General features: G+C 47.4%; 2 protein-coding genes across 3 annotated transcripts; one reads left to right on the top strand and one right to left on the bottom strand.

The window, feature by feature from the left end:
* Window positions 1-2,916: 2,916 nt before the first annotated feature.
* On the top strand, window positions 2,917-8,895 carry LOC121299826 (methylosome protein 50-like). The gene is made up of 10 exons (XM_041227941.1): window positions 2,917-3,197; window positions 4,035-4,220; window positions 4,766-4,907; window positions 5,225-5,274; window positions 5,420-5,490; window positions 6,251-6,305; window positions 6,785-6,856; window positions 7,508-7,616; window positions 8,098-8,166; window positions 8,675-8,895. The coding sequence occupies exons 1-10, from the start codon at window positions 3,113-3,115 to the stop codon at window positions 8,802-8,804; spliced, it is 969 nt and encodes a 322-aa protein (XP_041083875.1). The 5' UTR covers window positions 2,917-3,112; the 3' UTR covers window positions 8,805-8,895.
* A 1,443-nt stretch (window positions 8,896-10,338) lies between these two features.
* Window positions 10,339-19,051, bottom strand: LOC121299824 (uncharacterized protein C6orf132 homolog). 2 transcript variants are annotated; one of them, XM_041227938.1, is made up of 5 exons: window positions 18,693-19,051; window positions 16,608-16,705; window positions 15,070-15,151; window positions 11,762-13,955; window positions 10,339-10,739 (listed from the first exon to the last, which is right to left on the bottom strand). In XM_041227938.1, the coding sequence occupies exons 1-5, from the start codon at window positions 18,820-18,822 to the stop codon at window positions 10,634-10,636; spliced, it is 2,610 nt and encodes an 869-aa protein (XP_041083872.1). In that variant the 5' UTR covers window positions 18,823-19,051; the 3' UTR covers window positions 10,339-10,633. The 2 variants fall into 2 exon arrangements, with proteins under 2 accessions (XP_041083872.1, XP_041083873.1); XM_041227939.1 differs by having other exon boundaries at window positions 10,339-10,736; window positions 18,693-19,050.
* Between the last annotated feature and the right edge of the window lie 2,953 nt (window positions 19,052-22,004).

Raw genomic sequence — 22,004 nt, 5'->3', positions numbered from 1 at the left:
AAAAAAACTGAGAGAGTAATCGAGTCTGCTGCTGGTCTGTTTAGTAACTGATGGGCTTTTGTAAAGGAGATAATAGCCTAAAATATCTTTACTGCTGAACCAGTACACTCTGGTTGAGAAATCTTCTTGCAGTGAAAAAGCAGCGCTGTGCTCTTACCATCCAGGGCCCTCAACACACTGGTCATTGCTACTAACGCTTTCCTGCAAGGACCAGCTCATCACAGCTGACTCTTAGTCCACTTTCACCTGTGGATAAACGCAATCCCCACTGGAGGGGCTGGATGTGACCAGGAGAGAAAAACAATCCGACTAAAGCAGCTGGTGATATAAATAGCTTGTTTTCTTTCAACAACAGGGAGATAAATAAACCCTGCGGGTTAGAAACAGAGCTAATGGGCATGGCCTTCTTGTTTTTGTTATATGTCTCTGACTATTTTACAGCGCTTCTCGGTTCTGTTCATCTAATGCAGATTTATTACTGTTTATTTATTGATTGATTCAACCGGGAGATTTGCTCATTGAGACCAAGGCCTGGTTTGCAAGGGGGTCCTGGAAAACAAAAGAACAATCGCAAAGCACAAACAACACAATCCAGACAGGCGTGGTTCTTAATCAGCAGCACGCAGAGATCTGAGGACAGAATAAACAAGACGTGTGTCCGTGTGTTAACGCGGACTGAAGGAGAAGCATTAGCAGGGCCTAAGCAATATGCTTCCAGCTTTCTGATAAAGAACAGCCTCCCTCGTTCCTTTCAGAGCAGATGAACGCTGCACACGGTTACCAAGCAACAGGATTGGAACGCAGTGACTGAGACTTGAGACAAATTGAAAGCCAGGTGAAGATGGTAGAGGGGAGGGGGGGGGGGGGGGACAGGAGGGCGCTAGGTGCATGGTAGCGCAGTCCAGGGTAAAGGGCGCTCCCTCTGAAGTAAAGGTGACAGGGTTGAATTGAAAGTGTAGAGCAAGGTCCAGAGCGCAGTATATGATCAGCACTGCGTGTGTTGGAGGGTCAATGTTTTCACGCACACTAGTCTTGCTCGGGTGGCTTCAGTTTACAATGCACCCAATAACGCTTCTCTCACACGTGTACGGATCCAGCAGCATTACTCCTTGATTGTATATGCTGAAAGGCACACATTTCCAAAGGTTTTGCCATTTGTTTTATGTTAGCTTCGGTATCATTTTCACAACCCAAGGTGGGTCAGTCGCTGTTATAATGATCATACATATTTTTGAAATTGTTTCATTCCTTCAAGCAATTTCCAGACTCACGTCATTATCTCTACGGCTCCGATTAGCGAGTTTCCTGTATTTACATTCACTGCACGCCCTGGGTGTGTTATGGTCTGTTTTGTTGCTCGGTTCCTGAGTCTGTTTTGATGTTGCTTATTTTTCTACAGCTCGGATGAAAACAATAGATAGATAGATAGATAGATAGATAGATAGATAGATAGATAGATAGATAGATAGATAGATAGATAGATAGATAGATAGATAGATAGATAGATGCCACATATGTGGAGTCTTGCTCTACATATAGTTAGTTGATGGCTAGATGCCCAGCTTATTCTTTTGTCTAGGCATAAAGAAGGCCATACATACAATCCCTGTGCCCCTGACACATCCCTTTATCCCCAGCTCACTCTGGCAACGCGTACAAACGCCCCTCCAGTGGCAGCCAACACATCGCCGCACTGGGCTCTGCCAGACACAGGCCACTTTCTGCACTCCTGTAACACAGGGAGCCTATGCCAGCAAGCTGAACCGCGGCTGGGGAGCACTCAGAGAACCCTTCCGTGTAGGAGGACGATTGCACCAGCCAATCCCCGAGCTCCTAGGCGCTGTTTCCTAAGCGCTTTTTGATGCAAAATCTTTGTAAACCCAAAGATTTTTTATTTTATTTGTTTTAATTGCTGGAATGGACGGGTGACCTCAATTGTGTAAGAATAGCTAGGATAAGGGTGCTTTTACATGGCTTTGTATTTCACACTAGTGCAAACTGCTGCTACATAATACATGAATAATTTAAATGTAGCAGAGCAGAGCTATATGTTAGGTATCATAGTATATCGTCGGGTAAGGTTCATATATATATATATATATATATATATATTATATATATATATATATATATATATATAAATTGCTTCGGAAAAGCACAGTCAATTTTTAAATTTAACATTAAAGTGAATTCGTCATGATAAGCCGAGTTGAAAACGTGTGTCGCTAATTGTGTTAACCACTAAAGCCAAAGAAGGGACCGGCTGAAACAACTTTGAAAATGTGGCCCAGTTCTTGATTGGAAAAGGAAAGGTGCAGGGTCGCGTTTAGTTTCTTCGCAGCGTTTTGTTTTTGTTAGACTGCAGACTGTGTTCAAGGTCCTGTTTGTTTGCACAGTCCCAGTATTACCTCAGCAGCTGAAGCCTGGTCGAGTGGAAGCGAAGTCCTGCAGCAGCAAGGCGCAGAGTAGAACGGCTGCCAATCTCCGGCGCCCTCTGGTGGCCGGTTTAAACAAGGCAACACGGGAACTGCGTTTGAAATTCTGAATGTAAAGCAGTGAACTACTTACCTGCGTATAGAAGGATTATTATTAAAAAATATATATATACAGACATATTTAAAGAAATTGCTGCATCCGTTTCGTTTTTTTTTTTTTTGTTCATTAAAAAAAAATAATGCGTTACAAACTAACTAACAACTACTGTGCGCTTGGCAGATGATCTCCTCGCGTCCACTGTTTTCATTATGACCGGCAAGCTACAATCATTCCCCCAGATTTTAATCTTGACGCTTCTATCAAAAAATGTCGAAATGTTTTTTTTTTTTTTTTTTTATTGTTTGTTTGTTTTGTTTTTTATAAAGCGCGTTGCCAGGTAACAGCGAAGCGCACGCTGTAGCCCCGCGAGAGCTGGGAGGGGATTGGGAAGCGGAAGCACGTGGCGGCTGCTTCATTGAGCCGCGGCTGCAGAGCGGACAGTGCGGGCAGAGCAGCGGGCAGAGCAGCGAGCAGCACCGGGGACAGCCGAGGAGACTGGGGGCGACAGCAGCACCACCGGACAGCGCCTCGGGCTAGTTATTACAGAGAAAAGCAGGGAACGAAGGACAGCGCTGGTATGATTAAGGAAAATCGATGGAGCATCCCTCCCAACGCCCCGGCTTGCATGGAGAAGCACTTGGATTCGGCCCAGTACAGAGCAGGTAGTCTCGGGTTCCTGTTCACTGGGACCAGTGGGGTGGCCTGTAAATATTACTGCACGGTCTTCATTGGCGATGCATGTATGAATATGTCTGTATGTATGAATATATTCTGCACCTTGACTTCAGTATTGACGTGTTCAGTAAACACCAAATTGCATTCGTGTATTTTGACAGCTTTACCAACCTCTGTTATAAAACCATTGTTGTTTTTATGATAAGCTGCAATGCACGAAGCACGTCTGTGGCGAAGCCGCCTGTTGAACGTCATGCAGCACGTAAAACAATCAGAAATAATGTTTATAACACCCTACTGCTGCAAGCACTAGCATTAGCGCACCGATTGGCTATCGGGGGAAGAGCGAGTTGCGTCCCTAATCCCAACTACCCCCTTAGAGCAGAGAATAAAGGGAAAGCATTTCAAAGTAATTATCGATTCCCTTGAAGTATATTTGACTCAGAACTGGACCTTGTTGCCCTTTCTGAGAGACGCGGTTCTGCGCTGCCTCAAGCTAGCGTGTGGTTTAAACAGCAGCTACTTGATAAACATGAGCTGTGAGGCAGCTGCACTAATCCGTGCTGTGCCATAGTAAAAACAGCACCGTGTAAGAAAACCCAGCGGAAGAATAGGTAAGCATTGCAAAGACCAGTGAGGTGTGCTAAAGCACATTTAACATGACAAACTGGGCTAAACTGAGGCAAATGCACAGAACTGCTGCAAGAAACACAGCGAAACAATACTTGGGTCAACACCTCTGTGGTAGCTGGCCATTCCATGTCAGTGGTGCAGCGCTGTGTAATTCCCCAGCAGGGTTTTGTTGTTGTTCGTTCCCATTTTAGACGGGGCGCTGTTGCTCGGGGCGTCCAGCCTGGCCGGCCGCTGCTGGCAGGGTTCCATCTGGGTGTTCAAGGACCCCAAGACGGCCCCCAACGAGGGGTTCTGCTGTGCGGGGGTGCAGACGGAGGCGGGGGTGGCGGATGCAAAGTGGGTATCGGAGCGAGGCATCCTGGTCGCGTCCGATTCAGGTGGGTGGTCGCTGCTTTAATTTTTTTTAAACAGCGTAGGCTTTTTTAATGTCACTGAAAATAGCACTTTGTATTGGAACATCTACTGGATCAAAACCTTCATTTTCAGTTTCTGATCAAGTGCTTGTTCTTTAGAAACTCAGGGTTAGAATCTCTCACGAGTCCTGCTGCACCCAGTCTGGGACAGCAGGACCTGGCATGGGTATACGACTGGCATTGCTTAGCAGTTTGATCCGCTCCTGGTTTTACTGGGACACTCCTGGAGTGGGTGCAGCTGCATTGCAATGGAATTCCTCTTCCCATCTCTGCAGAAGCACCCTCAGCTGGGTATAATATTGAGATGATCAGTAGGCAGGAGTTGATGTAATCTCCTCCTAATAGTAACCCTGTGGATGGTTCATGCTGTGAGGCAGGCAGTCGATGCAGAGGTCGGTTTATCAAAGGTCTGATCGCTGCTCCCTGCTCATTTCGATCCCCCCTAGTGTCAGGGTTGAACCCTGGGCTCTGCTGGGTGTCTGAGGCTTTGCTTCCTCTCGTCGCTGCAGGTGCGGTGGAGCTGTGGGAGCTGGCAGAGGATGAGACGCTGATCGTCAGCCGGTTCTGTAAATACGAGCACGATGACGTCGTGACCACAGTGAGCCCGCAGGCCGGGGGGGAGCACGCTGTCAGCGGCAGCCTGGACTGCCGGTTAGTGCAGCTTGTCTCTTCTGCTCTGTCTCACCCAGCAAAGTGGAAATCCCGTCAGTTACAGGGGGTGGAAATAAGACTCCCATTGCATAGGAGTTTTACCCATTCCAGATCTTCCTGCAAGCTTGATCAGCCCCAGTAACAAGCTCAGGAGTGTCTGATTGGAATTGCGAATTGATTTTAAAAGGGGATCTGGAAGCAGGAATTGCCCCGCACCCTGTGTGCGAGTAGCGCTGTAAAGAGATGCGCACTGCATTGTAGAGATGGATTGATCCACGGTGCGAATTAATAAAACTGCAACCTTTTTTATTTCTTAGTGTGAAAGTTTGGGATCTGACACAAGAGACGGTACTAAACACATACAATGGTGAGATGCAAGCTTCATTTTTTATTTATGTATTTATAAAGGAATGTGGTGTTGAAGTTCATTTAAAAATTGACTTGGTCATTGTTGTGATCAAATGGTAGCTCTTTGCAGTCGCCTCTAATCCCGTCAATCTTATCTTTCCCAGCTCATTCCGGTCCAGTGATGTGTGTGTCCTCGAACCCCAGTGACGAGTCCCTGTTCCTGTCCAGCGGGCAGGTAAACCCCTACACTGCGTCTCTGCGTGGCGTTTCAGGCTGCAGTCGTCTGCTCTCTCGCTGCTCCCTGGAGTGGCGCCCGTGTCGATTGTACGTCACGCAGTGATTATTAACTGACCCTGGTGCATTGTTCGTCCAGCAGAGGGTTCAGCTGCTGGTGCTGGTGCTGGTGCTGGTGCGGTTCTAGGAGTCTGCGAGACCGCAGTGTTCTAGAATCGAAAGGGACACTCTGCAGCATTCCATCGGGACACTGCTCTGTTGATTGGCAGATATTGTCTGTGTTTTTCTTTTTTTTTCCAGTAAAATATTAATTTAATGTACAAATGTCAAGTAACATATTATGAAAAATAACATCAGTTTATATATATATATATATATATATATATATATATATATATATATATATATATATATATATACGTGTCCATATATATTTAAATAGATCATATAAATGCATATAGATATTCACACATCAGTATCCATGTATCTATACTTCCATCTGTCATATTCTATAGCCTGGGTGTGGTAATGCATTTATTCTCTCTCTTTGTTTAGACAGGTGACCCTGTATCAAGCTTGGACCCCCAGTGTATTTCATGTGTTAATTTTCTTAGCAGTTCTTACTAGCACAGTTTGTGCTTCAGATATACCAGGCAGGCATAAAGCACCTGCTGAGTCTTACCTATCCGATGTGCTGCTGGAAGGGGAAATTACAGTGATGTTAACCAGCATTTTTTTTCTCTCCCACCTCCCCCCCTCAGGACGGCAGGCTACTGCTCTGGGACAAGAGGAAGCCCAAACCAGCCTCCCGAATCGGTACGTGGGCAGTCCTCTGCAGATCAGTGTGCTCTGCTGCGTCTCTCACAGTGTTGCAGTGGGCTCCTCCCCTGCCCGGCTCGCTGAAGCAAGCCGGTGCACAGCCCTGTAGTGTGTAAATCGGTCACTGCATGATTGGGTGATCATTTCTGCGCGAGGGAATCTGCTTCCACGGTGCTTTGCAGTTACCAGTTGGGGATTCATTTCCGATTAGTCCGGACCGAACTGTATGTAACGGGGCAAAGGCTGGGTGTTAGCCACTTTGCAAAAGAGCTTTCTGCAGGTGTGGTTCTAGAGTTTCTAATCTCCTCTCGCCCGCTGGCATCAGACAGCTCTGTCCTTGCACAAATGCAAGGTGACCAGCCCCACAGGGTGTGGAGCCCCTGGATGCACAGTGGATGCTAATTACTGTACTGGGATGCTGTTTGTCAAGATAAAAGGTTTCTGAAGTGACTTCTTTTTACCCCTTTGTGTTGTAGATACTGGCCCCTCCCAGTGCATCCCTACCTCAATCGCATGGCACCCGCAGCAGAGCGGTCTCTTTGCGTACGGTAAGGAGAGCAGTGATGTTACAGAGGCAGCATGCCAGTTCTTGTGATCTTCATTCTTTCCGCGTGATTTACCTCTCTTCGACCGTCCTGGAAGAATCCTGCGCTGTGATCGGCTGAGCTGCACGAAACGATGCTTTGGATCAAAGCGAGGGTCGCTGATGTTGATCGGGTTAATTTACCAGCCCACATGAAACGCTGGAAGAAACGTCCGCTTGGGTTTGTGCGGATCGCTGTTCTCCACAGTCTTCAGAAAAGCAACGCTCCTGTCGCGAACCCAAGCAGCTGTTTCTTCGGTGGTTTCACTTTGAGCGGTAAACTGGCCTGATCCAATACCAACGCCCCTCGTCTGTGGAGAGCTCAATTCGAACGATCTGTTCGTGCAGCACCAACGATCAGAACGATTCATCTGTCAGCACAAACATGTGGAATTGGAAATGTACAACGCACGCCACCCCCAGCTCTAGGAGAGTTCAGAGCTGCACGAGGCAGCCGCGTGACTCTGAAACCGCACTGTCGGGGGCTCCAGGCCCAGTAGGTGTGACTCTGAAACTGCACTGTCACAGGCTCCAGTCCCAGTGGGTGTGACTCTGAAACCGCACTGTCAGGGGCTCCAGTCACAGTAGGTGACCCGGTTTTTGCTTTGCTCTGCAGGGGATGAAACCGGGAAAGTTTCTCTGAGAGACTTGCAGAAGCCCGACAGCTTGCAGACGCTGAAGCCACACACTCGCAGTGTGACCGGACTGGCCTTCTCAGCACACAGGTGAGGAGATCTTACTGCAAAGACTTTAGCAGAACAGTCTTTTGATTTTTTTTATGGTGGTTTGAGAAGTCAGTGGTTGAACATTTTAGAAGCTGCTGTTTCCTGTAGATTACTTAGCGTTTGTTACTGTAAACTCCTGTTAATGCAGGCGAATGCAGTTCTGATGTGTTGCAGAAACAACATGGGTGTGTTCTGCTTGCAGTGTGCCTGGGGGCCACTAGATGCCACTTGTGCATTGAATATATTTACATAAACCAAAAAAAAAGCACTCTGTGTTGTACCACAGTCCAGATTTGTTTCCAAAGGATAATCGTTTTGTATTTTTAAATCTGATTCTATCACTAATGTTATTTGAGTATCATTTTCCTTTTGTTTATTTCTATGTAAAGTAACACCCTGGCATTTGAGCCCCATTGTGTTCTTGTGTATAGAATGTCTAACAGTGTTTTGTTCTTTCTTTTTGTGTGTCTTGCATTCACAGCACTCCCCTGCTCTCTTCTATCAGCAATGACTGCTCTGTTGTAGTTTTGGATCCTCAGCTGTCAGAAGTGTAAGTGTGGTATTACCTTTCCTTCCCCCTGGCAGTCAGCCGGCATCAACAGGGTGTTCCGCTGACCAGGCTCCGTGTTGCACTGGAGAACGGGCTGGTGCAACGCTGGGAACACCAGAGACAAGGCTGGGTGTGCAGGTGACCAGGAGGATTGTGTGTTTGTGTATTTAAATGAAAGGAATGTATTTCAGTATTCTTCTCGGTTGGGGATACTGTCAAGGTGCGTCACCCTTTTTGTTTCTTTATCAACAGGAGCTGCTTATCTGATTTTGCTGTGCAACTATGGAGATCTTTTTAGATTTTGTCTCTTGTCTGTCTCGTGCTCATACTGTCTGAGTTTCACTGTTTTTATCTGAGGTGTGTTTATATACATGTACCGTTTTTAGCTTGTTTTAATTGCGTACATTTTAAAAGTCTTTTTAAAGGCGTGATTTGATTTAGTTTGTGTCCGGGTGACACTGACTGTGGTGGCTTGGGTTCTGTCAGTAAAGTGTCGTTTTTCTTTCAGGTTCAGGGACAGGACACATCAAGATTTTGTGCGTGGCGTGTGCTGGTCCCCCGTCACCAGCTCCACCCTCACCACAGTGAGCTGGGATCACCAGGTCATTCACCACACAGTGTGCCAGGCGGGCGTGTAGGGAAGGGGACGAGACACCAGACCAGCGCCGGAGCACGACTGCAAACTTGCTCTGCTAGGGTTACATTTCAATAAATAAAAGAGAAATGACAGTCCAGTGCTGCCCTCTTTATTCACGGTTAGGCCAGATTAACAAGGGAGAGGGCAACCCAAGGATCTGCAAGGTGAGGGTTTTGCCTGAAAGTGACGGCCAGAGCCGAAGTGTTTATGATGGGTGCATTTCACAGTTTGAATGCAAAGTAGGATAAGTTGAGAAGCCGTTCATGTTTGGCTGTCACTTGCAGACTCTCGTAGTGTAAAGCTACCCTCTGTATTCCTCACTTGTAGTGCGTGTGACAGAGTGGCGAGGGGGGCACTGTACACAGCCACTCTACCATGAATAGAGAGTGTGCTCTGCAAGGATTTCACACAGGGTTACTATGAACTGGTGGCCACGTTCTTTACAATCTTGGCACTTAATATCAGAGTTACACCAAAACACATCAGTAGCACTTCAGTGGAGTTTGTATAGGGGTGTGATTTCAGCATGTGGAAACATTTAAAAAACCAAACAAAACCCCACCACAGCTGGTAATGCACGCTCTCATTCCAGCTTGGAGTTTGTCACATGTCTGGAATGTTTTGCACGGTTTCCGTGGTATGTGTGTTTTGCATGCGTGTCTTTGCGGGAGCACATGGCTACACGCTCAGTCAGCAGGGGATGTGAACAGTAGGCTTTGAGTAACATTTACTCAGTTTCCAAAAAGTCTCGCCTGGCTCTTGTCTCTTCAGTTTACATTCACGATCTGTTTGGCTCAGTTAAGGCTGGACTCTTATCTGTCTCTCTCTCGCTCTATGTGTATAATATATATAATCTTTTAAATGTGTAACCATGCAAATCCTATTTAAAATGTAGAGGCATTGTGTGCGTCAGTGAAAACAGGACACCTGGGGGAAGAGGCTGGAGAAAGAGTCCTGACATGACCTTTAATTATTAAATAAATGTTAAATAAGACGTCTATACAATGTACATGCTTTCCCCATTCCCTCAAACACAATACAATAATCAGCCAGCAGAACCTAACATTTGTTCTTGTTTCAGAACAAAGTGACAGTGTTATCTTCCTCATTTTTGACCAAAACTTAACGTCTGGCCCTGGGCACGCTGATAAGAGCTTAGCCTCTATACTGTTACATATCAGGCACTAAGAAACAAAACTATTAGAAATCAACGCTGCGCTGCAAAAGTGTGTTGCCGGTTCAGACCGCTCCCAATCACCTCAGAGGCTGGTGCTGCCGTAACTGGGTTTCATGACCAGGCTTTGTCGATGTTTAATGTGGCATTTTAAAAGGGACGGGTCTTTCATCCTGTTTGACACATTGTGAAATCTGATTGCATTTTTACTGAAGCAGCTTCCACATGGGCAATTGCTCCCTTACAGTCGTGACAGCATGATATCTACATGAGGATTAAATGCACGCCGTTAGCGTTTGCATACTGTGCTTCTGGAACTCCCCCTCCCAGACAGAGCAATGCAAAGTCCCAGACAGTCTAACTGGCTTTATAATCACCCTGTATATGAATGGATATGTGGGAGTAAAAAACAATGGTAAAACATTTTCTGTCAGCCGAGATGAAGTGCTTTTTAGGTTTCTGTACATCATCAGCAAAAGTTAACTTCCTCAGCCCTCTGCACAGCCCTGTGTTTTGAACGCTGGTTATATACAGTTCTGTACAATCGCACTGTTTTGTAATCCTGAGACAGAACTCCAAAGGTAAGAGTCTTTGCCGTGGAAGTCCCAGTGAGTCTGGCTTGTGCCAGACGAGGAGGCTTGGTTTGCTTGCCCCTGTTAACATGGCTGTCCTTGACGCAGCAGCGTGATTGGTTGCTTGGTTCCAGGTCGCACGGTGAAGGTCATGCCATGTGACTGCTTAGAACTGTTCTGCGGGGAACTGCTGGGGGGTGGTGGGAGAGAAATAAGAACAATTACATACTCCTATTTACCTGGATTTGACTGACTTCATTCATTGATATAAAGACAAACTCACTTAAAAATGCATTATTTTGTAATCAGAATAAATACACTGTTTTTGGGGAGGGGGGGGGGGGACACCTGGACTGGTTACAAGCACCAGGATCTGGAGTTGAGCGGGTAGCTATTATGAATCGGTTGGTTTAGCAGCCCCCTGATTACCGCTAATCTTGGAGTTCCTTCTGTAAGGCAACGCGAGACAGTCCAAGATTAGTGCTCACCCGAGAGTGTGAAACCGGTCTTGCAACTCTAACCCAAATGCAGTCGCTGTGAATGCCTCCCACAAGAACAATGCATTCCTTCAATAGCGTCACCAAGAAGTCGTTCTCCTGCGAAGCGGAGAGCTTCGAGTGACACTGCTGTGAATTTCTGTGCGAGCTTCACACAAGCAGGCAGGTATGCATTCTGCATTCTTATAATATCTGAGGCTGGTGTGTTTTAACAGTGACGTTGAAAAAAAGTCACAAGTCATTTAATTAATGATTTCTAAAACCTTTATTCACCCTGCCCTTACATTTTTATGACAAAGGAAATACGCAGGATTTCTGGAGCTCAAACAGTAAAGTGTGTGTGTGTGTTTTTTTGTCTCCATTAGATTTGTTGGCTTGGAAATAGTGGACAAGTGGGCAATACTGAAACTACCCTTAATCAATGGCCTGTGAGACAGTGGAGTTGGTCTCTTGCTGGCTTTGACCTTTCTTGGAGACCCTGTGCCAGGATGTCTATAGAAATGATGCAAAACATTCTCAAACTCTTTAGGACAGCCAACGTTAATATTTTTTCACCATCTGCATTTCTCTCCATAACTACGCTGGGCAGGGCTCCTTGAGAAACGAAAGCAGTGACTGACAAACTTTGAAATGTGTTTTTGGACACACCTTGAATGATACTGCTGTGTATTTCCGACCACACAAATCTAAAAAATAAACCAGACTGGTACCTTACCTTTTAATGTCCTTGCTAGCCAGTGCTGGTGCCTCAGGAGTCTTTTTCTTCACTTGGGTTTTCAGTTTGTTCATCATGTTTTTTTTCACCTCATCTGGCTGCAAGTTGGACCCCCCAGTGTTGCTCCTGGCCGGCTGAAAGCCTGGCTTCACTGTGCTGATCCGAGGCTCTGCAGGTTGGTCGGTTGACCATGTGTTGTTGTCCCTCTCTGCTGGGGTGAATTTTTGCTTTAAATCCATTTCCAGCATCTTTTTCTGCAGGATACTTTGGAGAGTGACGGATGCAGGAGTGGGGGCTGGCTTTGGGCTGCTTGACGGATGCATGGTGAAGCTGGGTTTAGTCCTTTCTGTAAGTTTCAAGTCAGCTGGGCTGGTTGGGAGACGAGGAGCTGCGGGAATCATTTGGGGTTTTGTTTTCGGAACAGGGGGACCTGGGACTCTCTCCGTCCCATTGGAAGTAGTCCTCCGGTTTGTTTGGGGACTGGGTGGGGGGTTATAGTTGTCGGACTGTTGGTAGATTGGTTTATTATAGGGCGAGGTGGGAGATGGTTCTTCTTCCTCCTCTTCATCAGTGTTAGCAAATTCTGGGGGTGGTGGGATGAAGCCGAAATCTTCCTCGCTTTCTTCTTTCCTGAAGGTGGGTTTAAGATTAGAGTTTGAGGTAGGTTCTGGTTTCCTGACGAGCTCCGACGCTGAAAGATTACTTCTGGTGTCAGTTCTTTGGGACTGCAAGAGGTTCTGGACCAGTGGTGTGGAGGACAGCTGCTCTCCCTGTAGAAACTCTGAGCTCTCTACACCCTTCTGGTGCTTCAGCGACACCACAGCTGGAACATGTGGGTTACTGGGGCGCCCCTCAGCTGCCGTCTGGTCCTGCCACCGTGAGCGCGTTGGCGGAGAGGCTCCGGATCCTGGGATCCGTGGTTCCCGTTCGTCCACGTCTGCCCTGGGGGTGATGATGAAGGAGTTGGGATTGGACGGGCTCTGATGAATTTGAACGGAGGTCATCTCCCTGGTGGAAGAGTCTGGAAAGCAGTTGATGCTACTCTGGCTGCTCTGCCTGGGCAGGCTGCGCCCTTTCTCCGCTCTCCTTTTAGCAGCGAGCAGGAGGTCCATGGGAGACTTGGGACCATCTGTTTTCTCGGGTGCCGGGGGGGACAGTTCCTCCTTGGAATAAGAAGGTAACACTTTGTTCTGGAGAATATTTGGTGCCGGTGGCAGCTGCTGGTTTGGGCTGCTTATTGGCACAGACTCGCTGTCCACCTTGCACACAGGTTTGGAATCCACCTCTCTTTTCTCAGCCGGTGGCGAGACATCCCTGGATAGTGAATCTGATGGAGAATAATTACTTGGTTTGCTGTAGTCTGCAAGCACTGGAGCGGGAAGCGCAGGGTTTGGCTTGTTCACGGAACTGGGGTAAGAATGCGGAATGTTGTCCTGCAAGCTCTCCACCTCCTGGGCTAGTTGGATCCCTGAGCTGTTCTTTCTCGCTGGCTTGACTAGCACACCATAGTTCATTTTGGGATCGCTGGCTGGCACCCTGGCAGGGTACTTGCCGTTTGCTGGGGCAGGTAGATCTTCGGTGGCTGAATCCTGCAAGATCACCATGGACTTTGCCTTCTGCTCCCGGTCGGCCTTGCTGTCCACGGTGGATGAAGGCAAGAAGCTGGAGAGCCGGGCTCTGTTCTGGGGGCTGCGTTGAATCTCCACGGGCTCCAACTGCTGGGAGACGATATCGAGATGTTGCATAGAGGAGTATCGGACAGGCTTGGGGGGTGGCACTTTGAGGGCTTTGGCTGTGGGGGGAGGCAAAGGGGTGACCAGTTGCTGAAGAGGTTCTTTTTGTGAAGGGGGCGGGGGAGGAGCAAATTTGGGGCGTGGGAGGTCAGGGAGGTCAGGGAGGTTGTTGTCTGAGGATTTCCCTGTGTCACTGTAGCTGGACTGCACTGGGGGAGGCACTGGTGGAAAACTTGGAGGCATCGGTGATGGGGTCGTTGGAGGGGCGGTCTTTGGAGGATTGGGAGGTGCCATTGCAGGAGCCTGGAAGGGTGGGGGGGGCGGGGCGAACTGTGGAGGAGGAGGGGGAGCCATCGCCGGAGGTGGAGGGATGTAAATATTTTCCTCCTGCATGTAATCGGGAACCAGAGAGTGCACTAATGGGTTCCATTCGGAGTTTCCATTGAGTCTCGCGTCATTTTCTAGAAGAAAAAAAACAGACTTCTTACTAGTAGGAGCCTCATTTTCTTTTTCTTTCTACTTTAAATAAGGTCACCCTTGCAAAACCTAATGGGATTTCCTTCCTGGTGAAATTAGGATAAAATAAAAGAATGGTGCAATTGTCTAATTCCCCCATAAAATAAAACATGCCATTGCATTTTACAGATAATCAGGAACAGGATAGCATTTATAACGTTGCTCAGCTTCTATGCAATCGCCTAACATTACTGTAACCGGGCCCTCCCTGGCAAGAGCCCTGGCAGGACATCAAAGCTTGCAGGTGCAACGTATCCCTGCACTTCAAAGCCCTGATCCTGCAAGGTTGCATTTGAACGGATAGTCTTTAGGAAGCCCGGTATTTCACTGCTGGTATCTGAAGTGTACCGACCAGTTATTTCAGTCCTGTCACACCCTTCTCTAGAAGCACACGCTCCTTCCTTCACTTCGCCACATGCATTACACAGAAACACCTAAAACAAATACGTATGCATTTTAAAAGAGAACCACTTGAACGCAGCAGCTGGGCTGGGCGCTGTGCGATTGGATCGTTTCATTAAACAGTAACAGAATTAACCTGTGGGCTAAATTCACTGAGTCACCTGGTATAACTAGTTCATTGGGAGGCAGGTCCCCCCTTTCCTTTCCCCTTGTTTGACTTTCTGATAACAAAAACACATTACTGCAATGATTAGGAGCCAGCAAGCAGGCTTCAGCTGAACCTGCAGTGCACGCATGTAAACCCTTTTCACACGGCAATCAACACACGAATCAACGTGATACATGCATAATCACGCTTCTCCAATGTATGTACTTTGATAGTTTAATAAATATATAAAAAAAAAATAATTAATAAGGAGATTATACAAAATCTAGCCATGTGTGGTTTGTTTGTATTTCTCTTTTCCACCATATTAGTTCCCTAAGATATTGCACGAGCTGGACTGGAAAGTCTTGTACCAGATTCACATAACCTCTCCTTTTGAGAACTGGACTGTGAACGACTGAATGGCAATCATGTGGTTACTAATCCATAACAAGGCACTGAATAAAACACAGAAGTCTCCAGAGAGGGATGCCATTCAGAGAGAGCTTTACCTGGTGCTGGGCTTGCAGGTCCTTTGTGGGAAGCAGGTACAGTCGGAGTGGGAACGGCAAACCCTTGGATCTCTGGAGCACCCTGAGAACAAAGAAAACAGTAGCACCTTGACTTGGGGAAACGAGGTAACCCCTTTCGGGCGAGACCAACAAAGTGGCGCTATTAAGATCCGCCACCATTTAGATGAATAATAAAATATACCCCCCCAGTTCACGACACCCACGTCAAGGAATGCTCGGAGCCTCTTGGAACGCGAGCTGTTGTTTGGTCTCATGATCAGAAAGCAGACGTTTCATTCTATAGGACCCACGCGATCCAGATGTTATCTCAATGGATGTGTAACCATATTGCATTCGGTATGTTGGCCATGGATTTGCCAGGGGTCTTATACATGGAACCTGCCAGGCAGCTAGAGTAAACCTTGGGGAAGAGAGGGCGGTGCAGTGCGGTCATCAGACCCCACCGTACCTCCCCTCATATCTCTGAAAGCGCATCTCCAATCTGACCCGAGCACTGCCTGCCATTCAGTCCTGGGCCTTTCCGAAGAGGGCTGAAAATTGTGTTAAATTTGCACCTTTTTTCACTCGTGGTCTGAGGCTGATTGGAACCCTGGTCCCCAGCGGTGAAAGTTCCTAGAGCTGTGCCATCAAGCTAAGGGATTAAGAACACCTCTGCTTTCTTTAACACTTTGACCTGCGTTCGCTAGTAACATACTATCGCAGGGGCGTTGATGCTATCCAGCATCTAACATCAAGAAATAGCTGCCTCTGCCACAACGTTCGGTTCCGCAGCGGTCACGTGAAGAATCCCTCTGTGTGGTGAAGCAAGCCTTCGCTGAGCAAAAGCAGAGCATTTCCTGCATGCTTAACTAATTAGCTGGGAGAGGCATGAACAGTGGACAGAAACGCCTTGCTGGCCGCTTTCTTATCAGACAGGCTTAGGAAAGCGGGCCGGGACACTCCCTTACACAGCGTGGGGAGGGTCTGGAGCAGGTGCTCACGTCATTGATACCAAATCACGGGGATGCTTTGAGACGCGACTCCGCAAAGTCTTGAGATCAACCAGTAACTAGGAACCGGACAAGCACTGAAGGGAAACAGCCTCCCCTCACTCATCAGCTTTCTTCTGATACTACTGACTTCCCCTTACCAGAGCCTGCATCTCCTCTAGGGTTACACTTCGGTTCAAATGAATGATTTACCTGAATTGCTGTGCTGCAATGCCTAGCTGTCACAAGAACAGTCAACCAGGAATTGCTCGGTCAGGACTTCAGTTCAATTCCACTGAACTACAAAAAGCATTGAGAGTAGCACGTTTTTTGGGAAGTCAGTTTGCTTGGGAGTGCTGTGCTACACGCCTTGGCTCAATATAAATGAACAGTGAAATGCTACTGTCATGTTTTTCGTCTACTATATGGCTGTATCGATTCGGTGCGTGTTGACCTGACTCTCTGGACAAACTGCGACATCTGCTGTATCTCTCCTAATGTTGAGCTGAATGAAAGCCAGCAGACAAATAGCGAGGCTGTTATACTCACAGGGAAACGAGGGAAGAGGTTCACCTTGGGCCTGGCTCGCACACTCGCTGTCCCGGAGTCTGGGAACGAGGCCGAGGACACGACCGCGTTCATGTTCTCTGAAATGAAAAGGAGAAGAACATCTTTGAGGAGGCACGTTAACTGCATCACAGCCTGCGTTCTGCACCTCTAATGGATTGGGAACACACGTTGCATTTCCAACAGCCCTGCGCTGTCCCTGAGGGCTGAAACAAGGCGATTGATTAACGGACGTTTGCGTCTGTCGGATCTTTTCAGAAAGAGCAGACTGGCACCGAGTCCCACTGTGGAATGAACAGATCTCTTTACATGTTTAATTAAGAGGCGGAAGTTAGGGTCTGCCGATTCACTTGGGAACCGGATTTCAAACCAGGCCCCCTGGAGGTGAAGGGCTGGTGCAGAGCCCCCTGGCGCTGCTCACTCTTAAATTATTGAGCTCCCCGGCTTCTTTGAGAGAGAGAGAGAGAGAGAGAGAGAGAGAGAGAGAGAGAGAGACACACAGACAGCGATACAGAGAGATAGAGAGAGAGAGAGAGACAGCTTGGACAAACCAGCCATAGAAATGTAAATGGGTAATCCGAGCAATAACAGATAAGGGGACACAAAGGGTTTTATTATTTTGCAGTGAGAATGCACATCACTGGCAGGTTTGCACAGTAAACCCAATACGCTGAGTCCAATAAACCTCGCCAGCTCCAGAGATCACTGAAGTGCTGAAGTTGCGCACCATGTGTTTATCGGCACAGCACTCATCAAAACTGTGCAAGCTGCATCCTCTGCTGCTTGTACGTTTTTCCCAATGAACGTGCAAACAAGACATGTGTTGTTATTCGTTTGCATGCATATAAACTGAAGTGTCACCGCGCACAATAATGCATCTTTGCAAAATACACTACAGCAGAATGGCACAAGGAACTTCAACACATAAACTGCCTCAAGACGCTTGGACTCTGGGCTCTGTCCTAATGTAGCAGCTGCTTCAGCCCGGCAGCGCAGTGAATTAGCCTGGCTGTTACCCCTCCTCTTACAGCACACCTGCACAGGCTGCAAGACAGCGAGAGAGTGCGAGAAATGAAAGTGGCACAGTTCAAGCTGTGATCTCTCCAGCACACGGTATTAAACCTCGGATCAAAGGACTGTGCGTGGTCAGAGAGGGAGGGCTGGGTTAGAGTAATGTTAGGAGATTGCACAGAAGCTGCGCAAGGCATGTGTCTTTCACGTAACAAAGTCCATTGAAACTCCCTGGAATGTGTCACATTGTTTTTTTTTTCAGACAAACGAGCTTGTTCCTGCCCTGCTGCTGTTGTGTGCAGGGTGCAGGGTGTGTCAGCTCAGTGCAATGCAGACTCACTGCAGTGCAGACCTGCCATACAGGCCCGGTCGCAAAGCACACAGCTTCACTGTGAAACCCCAGAGGAACAGGTTCAGGGAAACGATGGATATTACTGTGAAGACAGCTCTTAAACCACAGGCTCTCTCCATTGCCACGTGTTGTATCCCTATCTGCGCCACAGCAGAGCTTAGATGTCAACGATGACATTCTGGGAGAGCATGGGGCAGGTCCCTACACAAACCGGACTGGTAACTAAGTCTGTTTGAACGTCACCAGTTTGAAAATTACAGTATGTGGGGCAATTGAGGGGCATTGTGCTGCCATCCACGGCACTATAACATATCATTTGAATGGCTGCTCTGTCAGTTCAAACTCTCAACCCCGGTCCGGATTCTCACGCTATAAACGTGAGGTTTGGCCTTAAATATCTCAGTCGGAGATTGCGCAAAAGCTTCCTTTATTTGCATGCCCAGTTATTTTACTTTAAATATTACAATATTTTAAACAACTACTAGACAAGACACGAACGATGCAGTAACAGCCAGATCAATACGCAATAAAGAGCGGTACCGCACGAACAGAGAATTGAGATTGGTTTATAAATCTCAATCATTATTATTATTATTATTATTATTATTATTATTATTATTATTATTATTATTAGCAGTAGTATTTTCTTCAGTTACAGGCAGTTTCCAGTACAGTCCGTTAATTCAATGCTGCACTCGACTCACCCCAGTCCGTCAGCTGGATCGGCGTGCTAGTCGAGGTCAGCCCGCCTGTGCCGCTGCTGCTTTGCGGGCTAAAAAGGGAAGAATTAGCCGCCCTCCGACCCAAGAACTTGTTCAAACCCCGCTTTTTCATTGTGATTTGTATTTATTTATTTTGTCCGCGGGTATTTTCGTTACTCCGCCAAGACAACTTATCCGATCAGCTAGTCATCAGGTGCGTCCCTAAGAGGCGTCTGAAGCGTTTCCAATAGGGAGAGGCTGACGAGCTGCCTGCGGTGCGGATTCGGCGTCGGGTTTGCGCAGTACAGGGTTCAGCCCTTCTCACTCATTTAATGCCTCACTGCAATAGGGAAGCTTAAAAGCAGCGTCCCCCGCCTCCTTCCCCACCCCACCCCTTTGCCTGTGCACAGGTGAGGTAAACAACAACAGTCCTTGCATGCAGCTATACCAGCTCCGGTCTGCCCTCTCTCCCTGTCTCCGCTCCGCTTGTCCTTGGCACCGGGAACACACCCCGCTGCGCTGCAGTCACCCTGGCAACGAGTCGGGCACATTCCTGACTATTAATGAGAAGAGCGTGAATCACTAGAAAGCATGTTTCTACTGAAACTCTACCTTCTTATATTAAACTCGCATGGCATGTTTTAGACGGTCTGGCTTTAAATGTGGGTTATTATAGTGCGGGAGAGAGTGCACTACAACGCGGTTCTGTACGGTCTCAGTGACTCGACACAGTGCACTGCAACGCGGTTCTGTACAGTCTCAGTGAGTCGACACAGTGCACTGCAACGCGGTTCTGTACGGTCTCAGTGACTCAACACAGTGCACTGCAACGCGGTTCTGTACGGTCTCAGTGACTCGGTGCAGTGCACTGCAACGCAGTTCTGTGCGGTCTCAGTGACTCAACACAGTGCACTGCAACGCGGTTCTGTACGGTCTCAGTGACTCGGTGCAGTGCACTGCAACGCGGTTCTGTACGGTCTCAGTGACTCAACACAGTGCACTGCAACGCGGTTCTGTACGGTCTCAGTGAGTCGACACAGTGCACTGCAACGCGGTTCTGTACGGTCTCAGTGACTCAACACAGTGCACTGCAACGCGGTTCTGTACGGTCTCAGTGACTCGGTGCAGTGCACTGCAACGCGGTTCTGTACGGTCTCAGTGACTCGGTGCAGTGCACTGCAACGCGGTTCTGTACAGTCTCAGTGACTCGGTGCAGTGCACTGCAACGCGGTTCTGTACGGTCTCAGTGACTCGGTGCAGTGCACTGCAACGCGGTTCTGTACGGTCTCAGTGACTCGGTGCAGTGCACTGCAACGCGGTTCTGTACCAGGTAACTACAGACCAGTAAGCCTGACTTCTATTATATGCAAACTTATGGAAACTATAATAAGAGCCAAAATGGAAAATTACCTATATGGTAACAGAGTACTGGGAGACAGTCAACATGGTTTTAGGAAAGGGAGATCGTGTGCTAACTTGCTTGATTTTTTTGAGGATGCAACATCGATAATGGATAATTGCAAAGCATATGACATGGTTTATTTAGATTTCAGTGAAAGCTTTTGACAAAGTCCCGCACAAAAGATTAATTCTCAAACTGAACGCAGTTGGGATTCAAGGAAACACATGTACATGGATTAGGGAGTGGTTAACATGTAGAAAACAGAAAGTACTGATTAGAGGAAAAACCTCAGAATGGAGTGTGGTAACCAGCGGTGTACCACAGGGATCAGTATTAGGTCCTCTGCTATTCCTAATCTACATTAATGATTTAGATTCTGGTATAGTAAGCAAACTTGTTAAATTTGCAGACGACACAAAAGTAGGAGGAGTGGCAAACACAGTTGCAGCAGCAAAGGTCATTCAAAATGATCTAGACAAGATTCAGAACTGGGCAGACACATGGCAAATGACATTTAATAGAGAAAAGTGTAAGGTACTGCACGCAGGAAATAAAAATGTACATTATAAATATCATATGGGAGATATTGAAATTGGAGAAGGAATCTATGAAAAAGACCTAGGAGTTTTTGTTGACTCAGAAATGTCTTCATCTAGGCAATGTGGGGAAGCTATAAAAAAGGCTAACAAGATGCTCGGATACATTGTGAAAAGTGTTGAATTTAAATCAAGGGAAGTAATGTTAAAACTGTACAATGCACTTGTAAGACCTAATCTTGAATATTGTGTGCAGTTCTGGTCACCTCGCTATCTTATTGCTGCTCTAGAAAGAGTGCAAAGAAGAGCGACCAGAATTATTCCGGGCTTCAAAAGGCATGTCATATGCAGACAGGCTAAAAGAATTGAATCTGTTCAGTCTTGAACAAAGAAGACTACGTCGACCTAATTCAAGCATTCAAAATTCTAAAAGGTATTGACAGTGTGGAAGCAAGGGACTTTTTCAGCCTGAAAAAAGAAACAAGGACCAGGGGTCACAAATGGAGTTGACAAAGGGCATTCAGAACAGAAAATAGGAGGCACTTTTTTACACAGAGAATGTGAGGGTCTGGAATCAACTCCCCAGTAATGTTGTTGAAGCTGACACCCTGGGATCCTTCACAAGCTGGGATGAGATTCTGGGATCAACAAGATACTAACAACCAAACGAGCAAGATGGGCCGAATGGCCTCCTCTCGTTAAACTTTCTTATGTTCTTATGTTCTTATGTCTCAGTGCCAGACAGCTACGCGGTCTGTGCAGTCTCAGTGACTCGGTGCAGTGCACTGCAACGCGGTTCTGTACGGTCTCAGTGACTCAACACAGTGCACTGCAACGCGGTTCTGTACGGTCTCAGTGACTCAACACAGTGCACTGCAACGCGGTTCTGTACGGTCTCAGTGACTCGGTGCAGTGCACTGCAACGCGGTTCTGTACGGTCTCAGTGACTCAACACAGTGCACTGCAACGCGGTTCTGTACGGTCTCAGTGACTCGGTGCAGTGCACTGCAACGCGGTTCTGTACGGTCTCAGTGACCTGTTACAGTGCACTGCAACGCGGTTCTGTACGGTCTCAGTGACTCGGTGCAGTGCACTGCAACGCGGTTCTGTGTGGTCTCAGTGACTCAACACAGTGCACTGCAACGCGGTTCTGTACGGTCTCAGTGATTCGGTGCAGTGCACTGCAACAGGTTCTGTACGGTCTCAGTGACTCGAGACGGGTGTATAATTAGCAGCAGGAATCTCCAAAACAATCACATTGACAAAGAATGTGAGCGATCTGACAGAACGGCTTAAAGGCGTTGGTGGAAACTATAATTTGAAGAGAGCACGTGACTCAAGAGAGTGACAAAACGGCATAGTTATGAAGCCGCTCAG

The sequence above is a fragment of the Polyodon spathula genome, chromosome 25 (assembly GCF_017654505.1).
Source record: "Polyodon spathula isolate WHYD16114869_AA chromosome 25, ASM1765450v1, whole genome shotgun sequence".
Classification (NCBI taxonomy): domain Eukaryota; kingdom Metazoa; phylum Chordata; class Actinopteri; order Acipenseriformes; family Polyodontidae; genus Polyodon; species Polyodon spathula.
This window is presented reverse-complemented; position numbering and strand designations above follow the sequence as displayed.

Bases quoted from the DNA above. Each gene is read 5' to 3' on its own strand.
- LOC121299826 (XM_041227941.1), top strand. From the start codon at position 3,113: ATGATTAAGGAAAATCGATGGAGCATCCCTCCCAACGCCCCGGCTTGC. The intron at 5,491-6,250 runs GTAAACCCCTAC...TCCCCCCCTCAG, and splicing joins TGTTCCTGTCCAGCGGGCAG to GACGGCAGGCTACTGCTCTG. The intron at 8,167-8,674 runs GTAAGTGTGGTA...TTTTTCTTTCAG, and splicing joins GATCCTCAGCTGTCAGAAGT to GTTCAGGGACAGGACACATC.
- LOC121299824 (XM_041227938.1), bottom strand. From the start codon at position 18,822: ATGAAAAAGCGGGGTTTGAACAAGTTCTTGGGTCGGAGGGCGGCTAAT. The intron at 15,152-16,607 runs GTGAGTATAACA...CTTTGTTCTCAG, and splicing joins ACCTCTTCCCTCGTTTCCCT to GGTGCTCCAGAGATCCAAGG. The intron at 10,740-11,761 runs GTAAGGTACCAG...ACCACCCCCCAG, and splicing joins GCTAGCAAGGACATTAAAAG to CAGTTCCCCGCAGAACAGTT.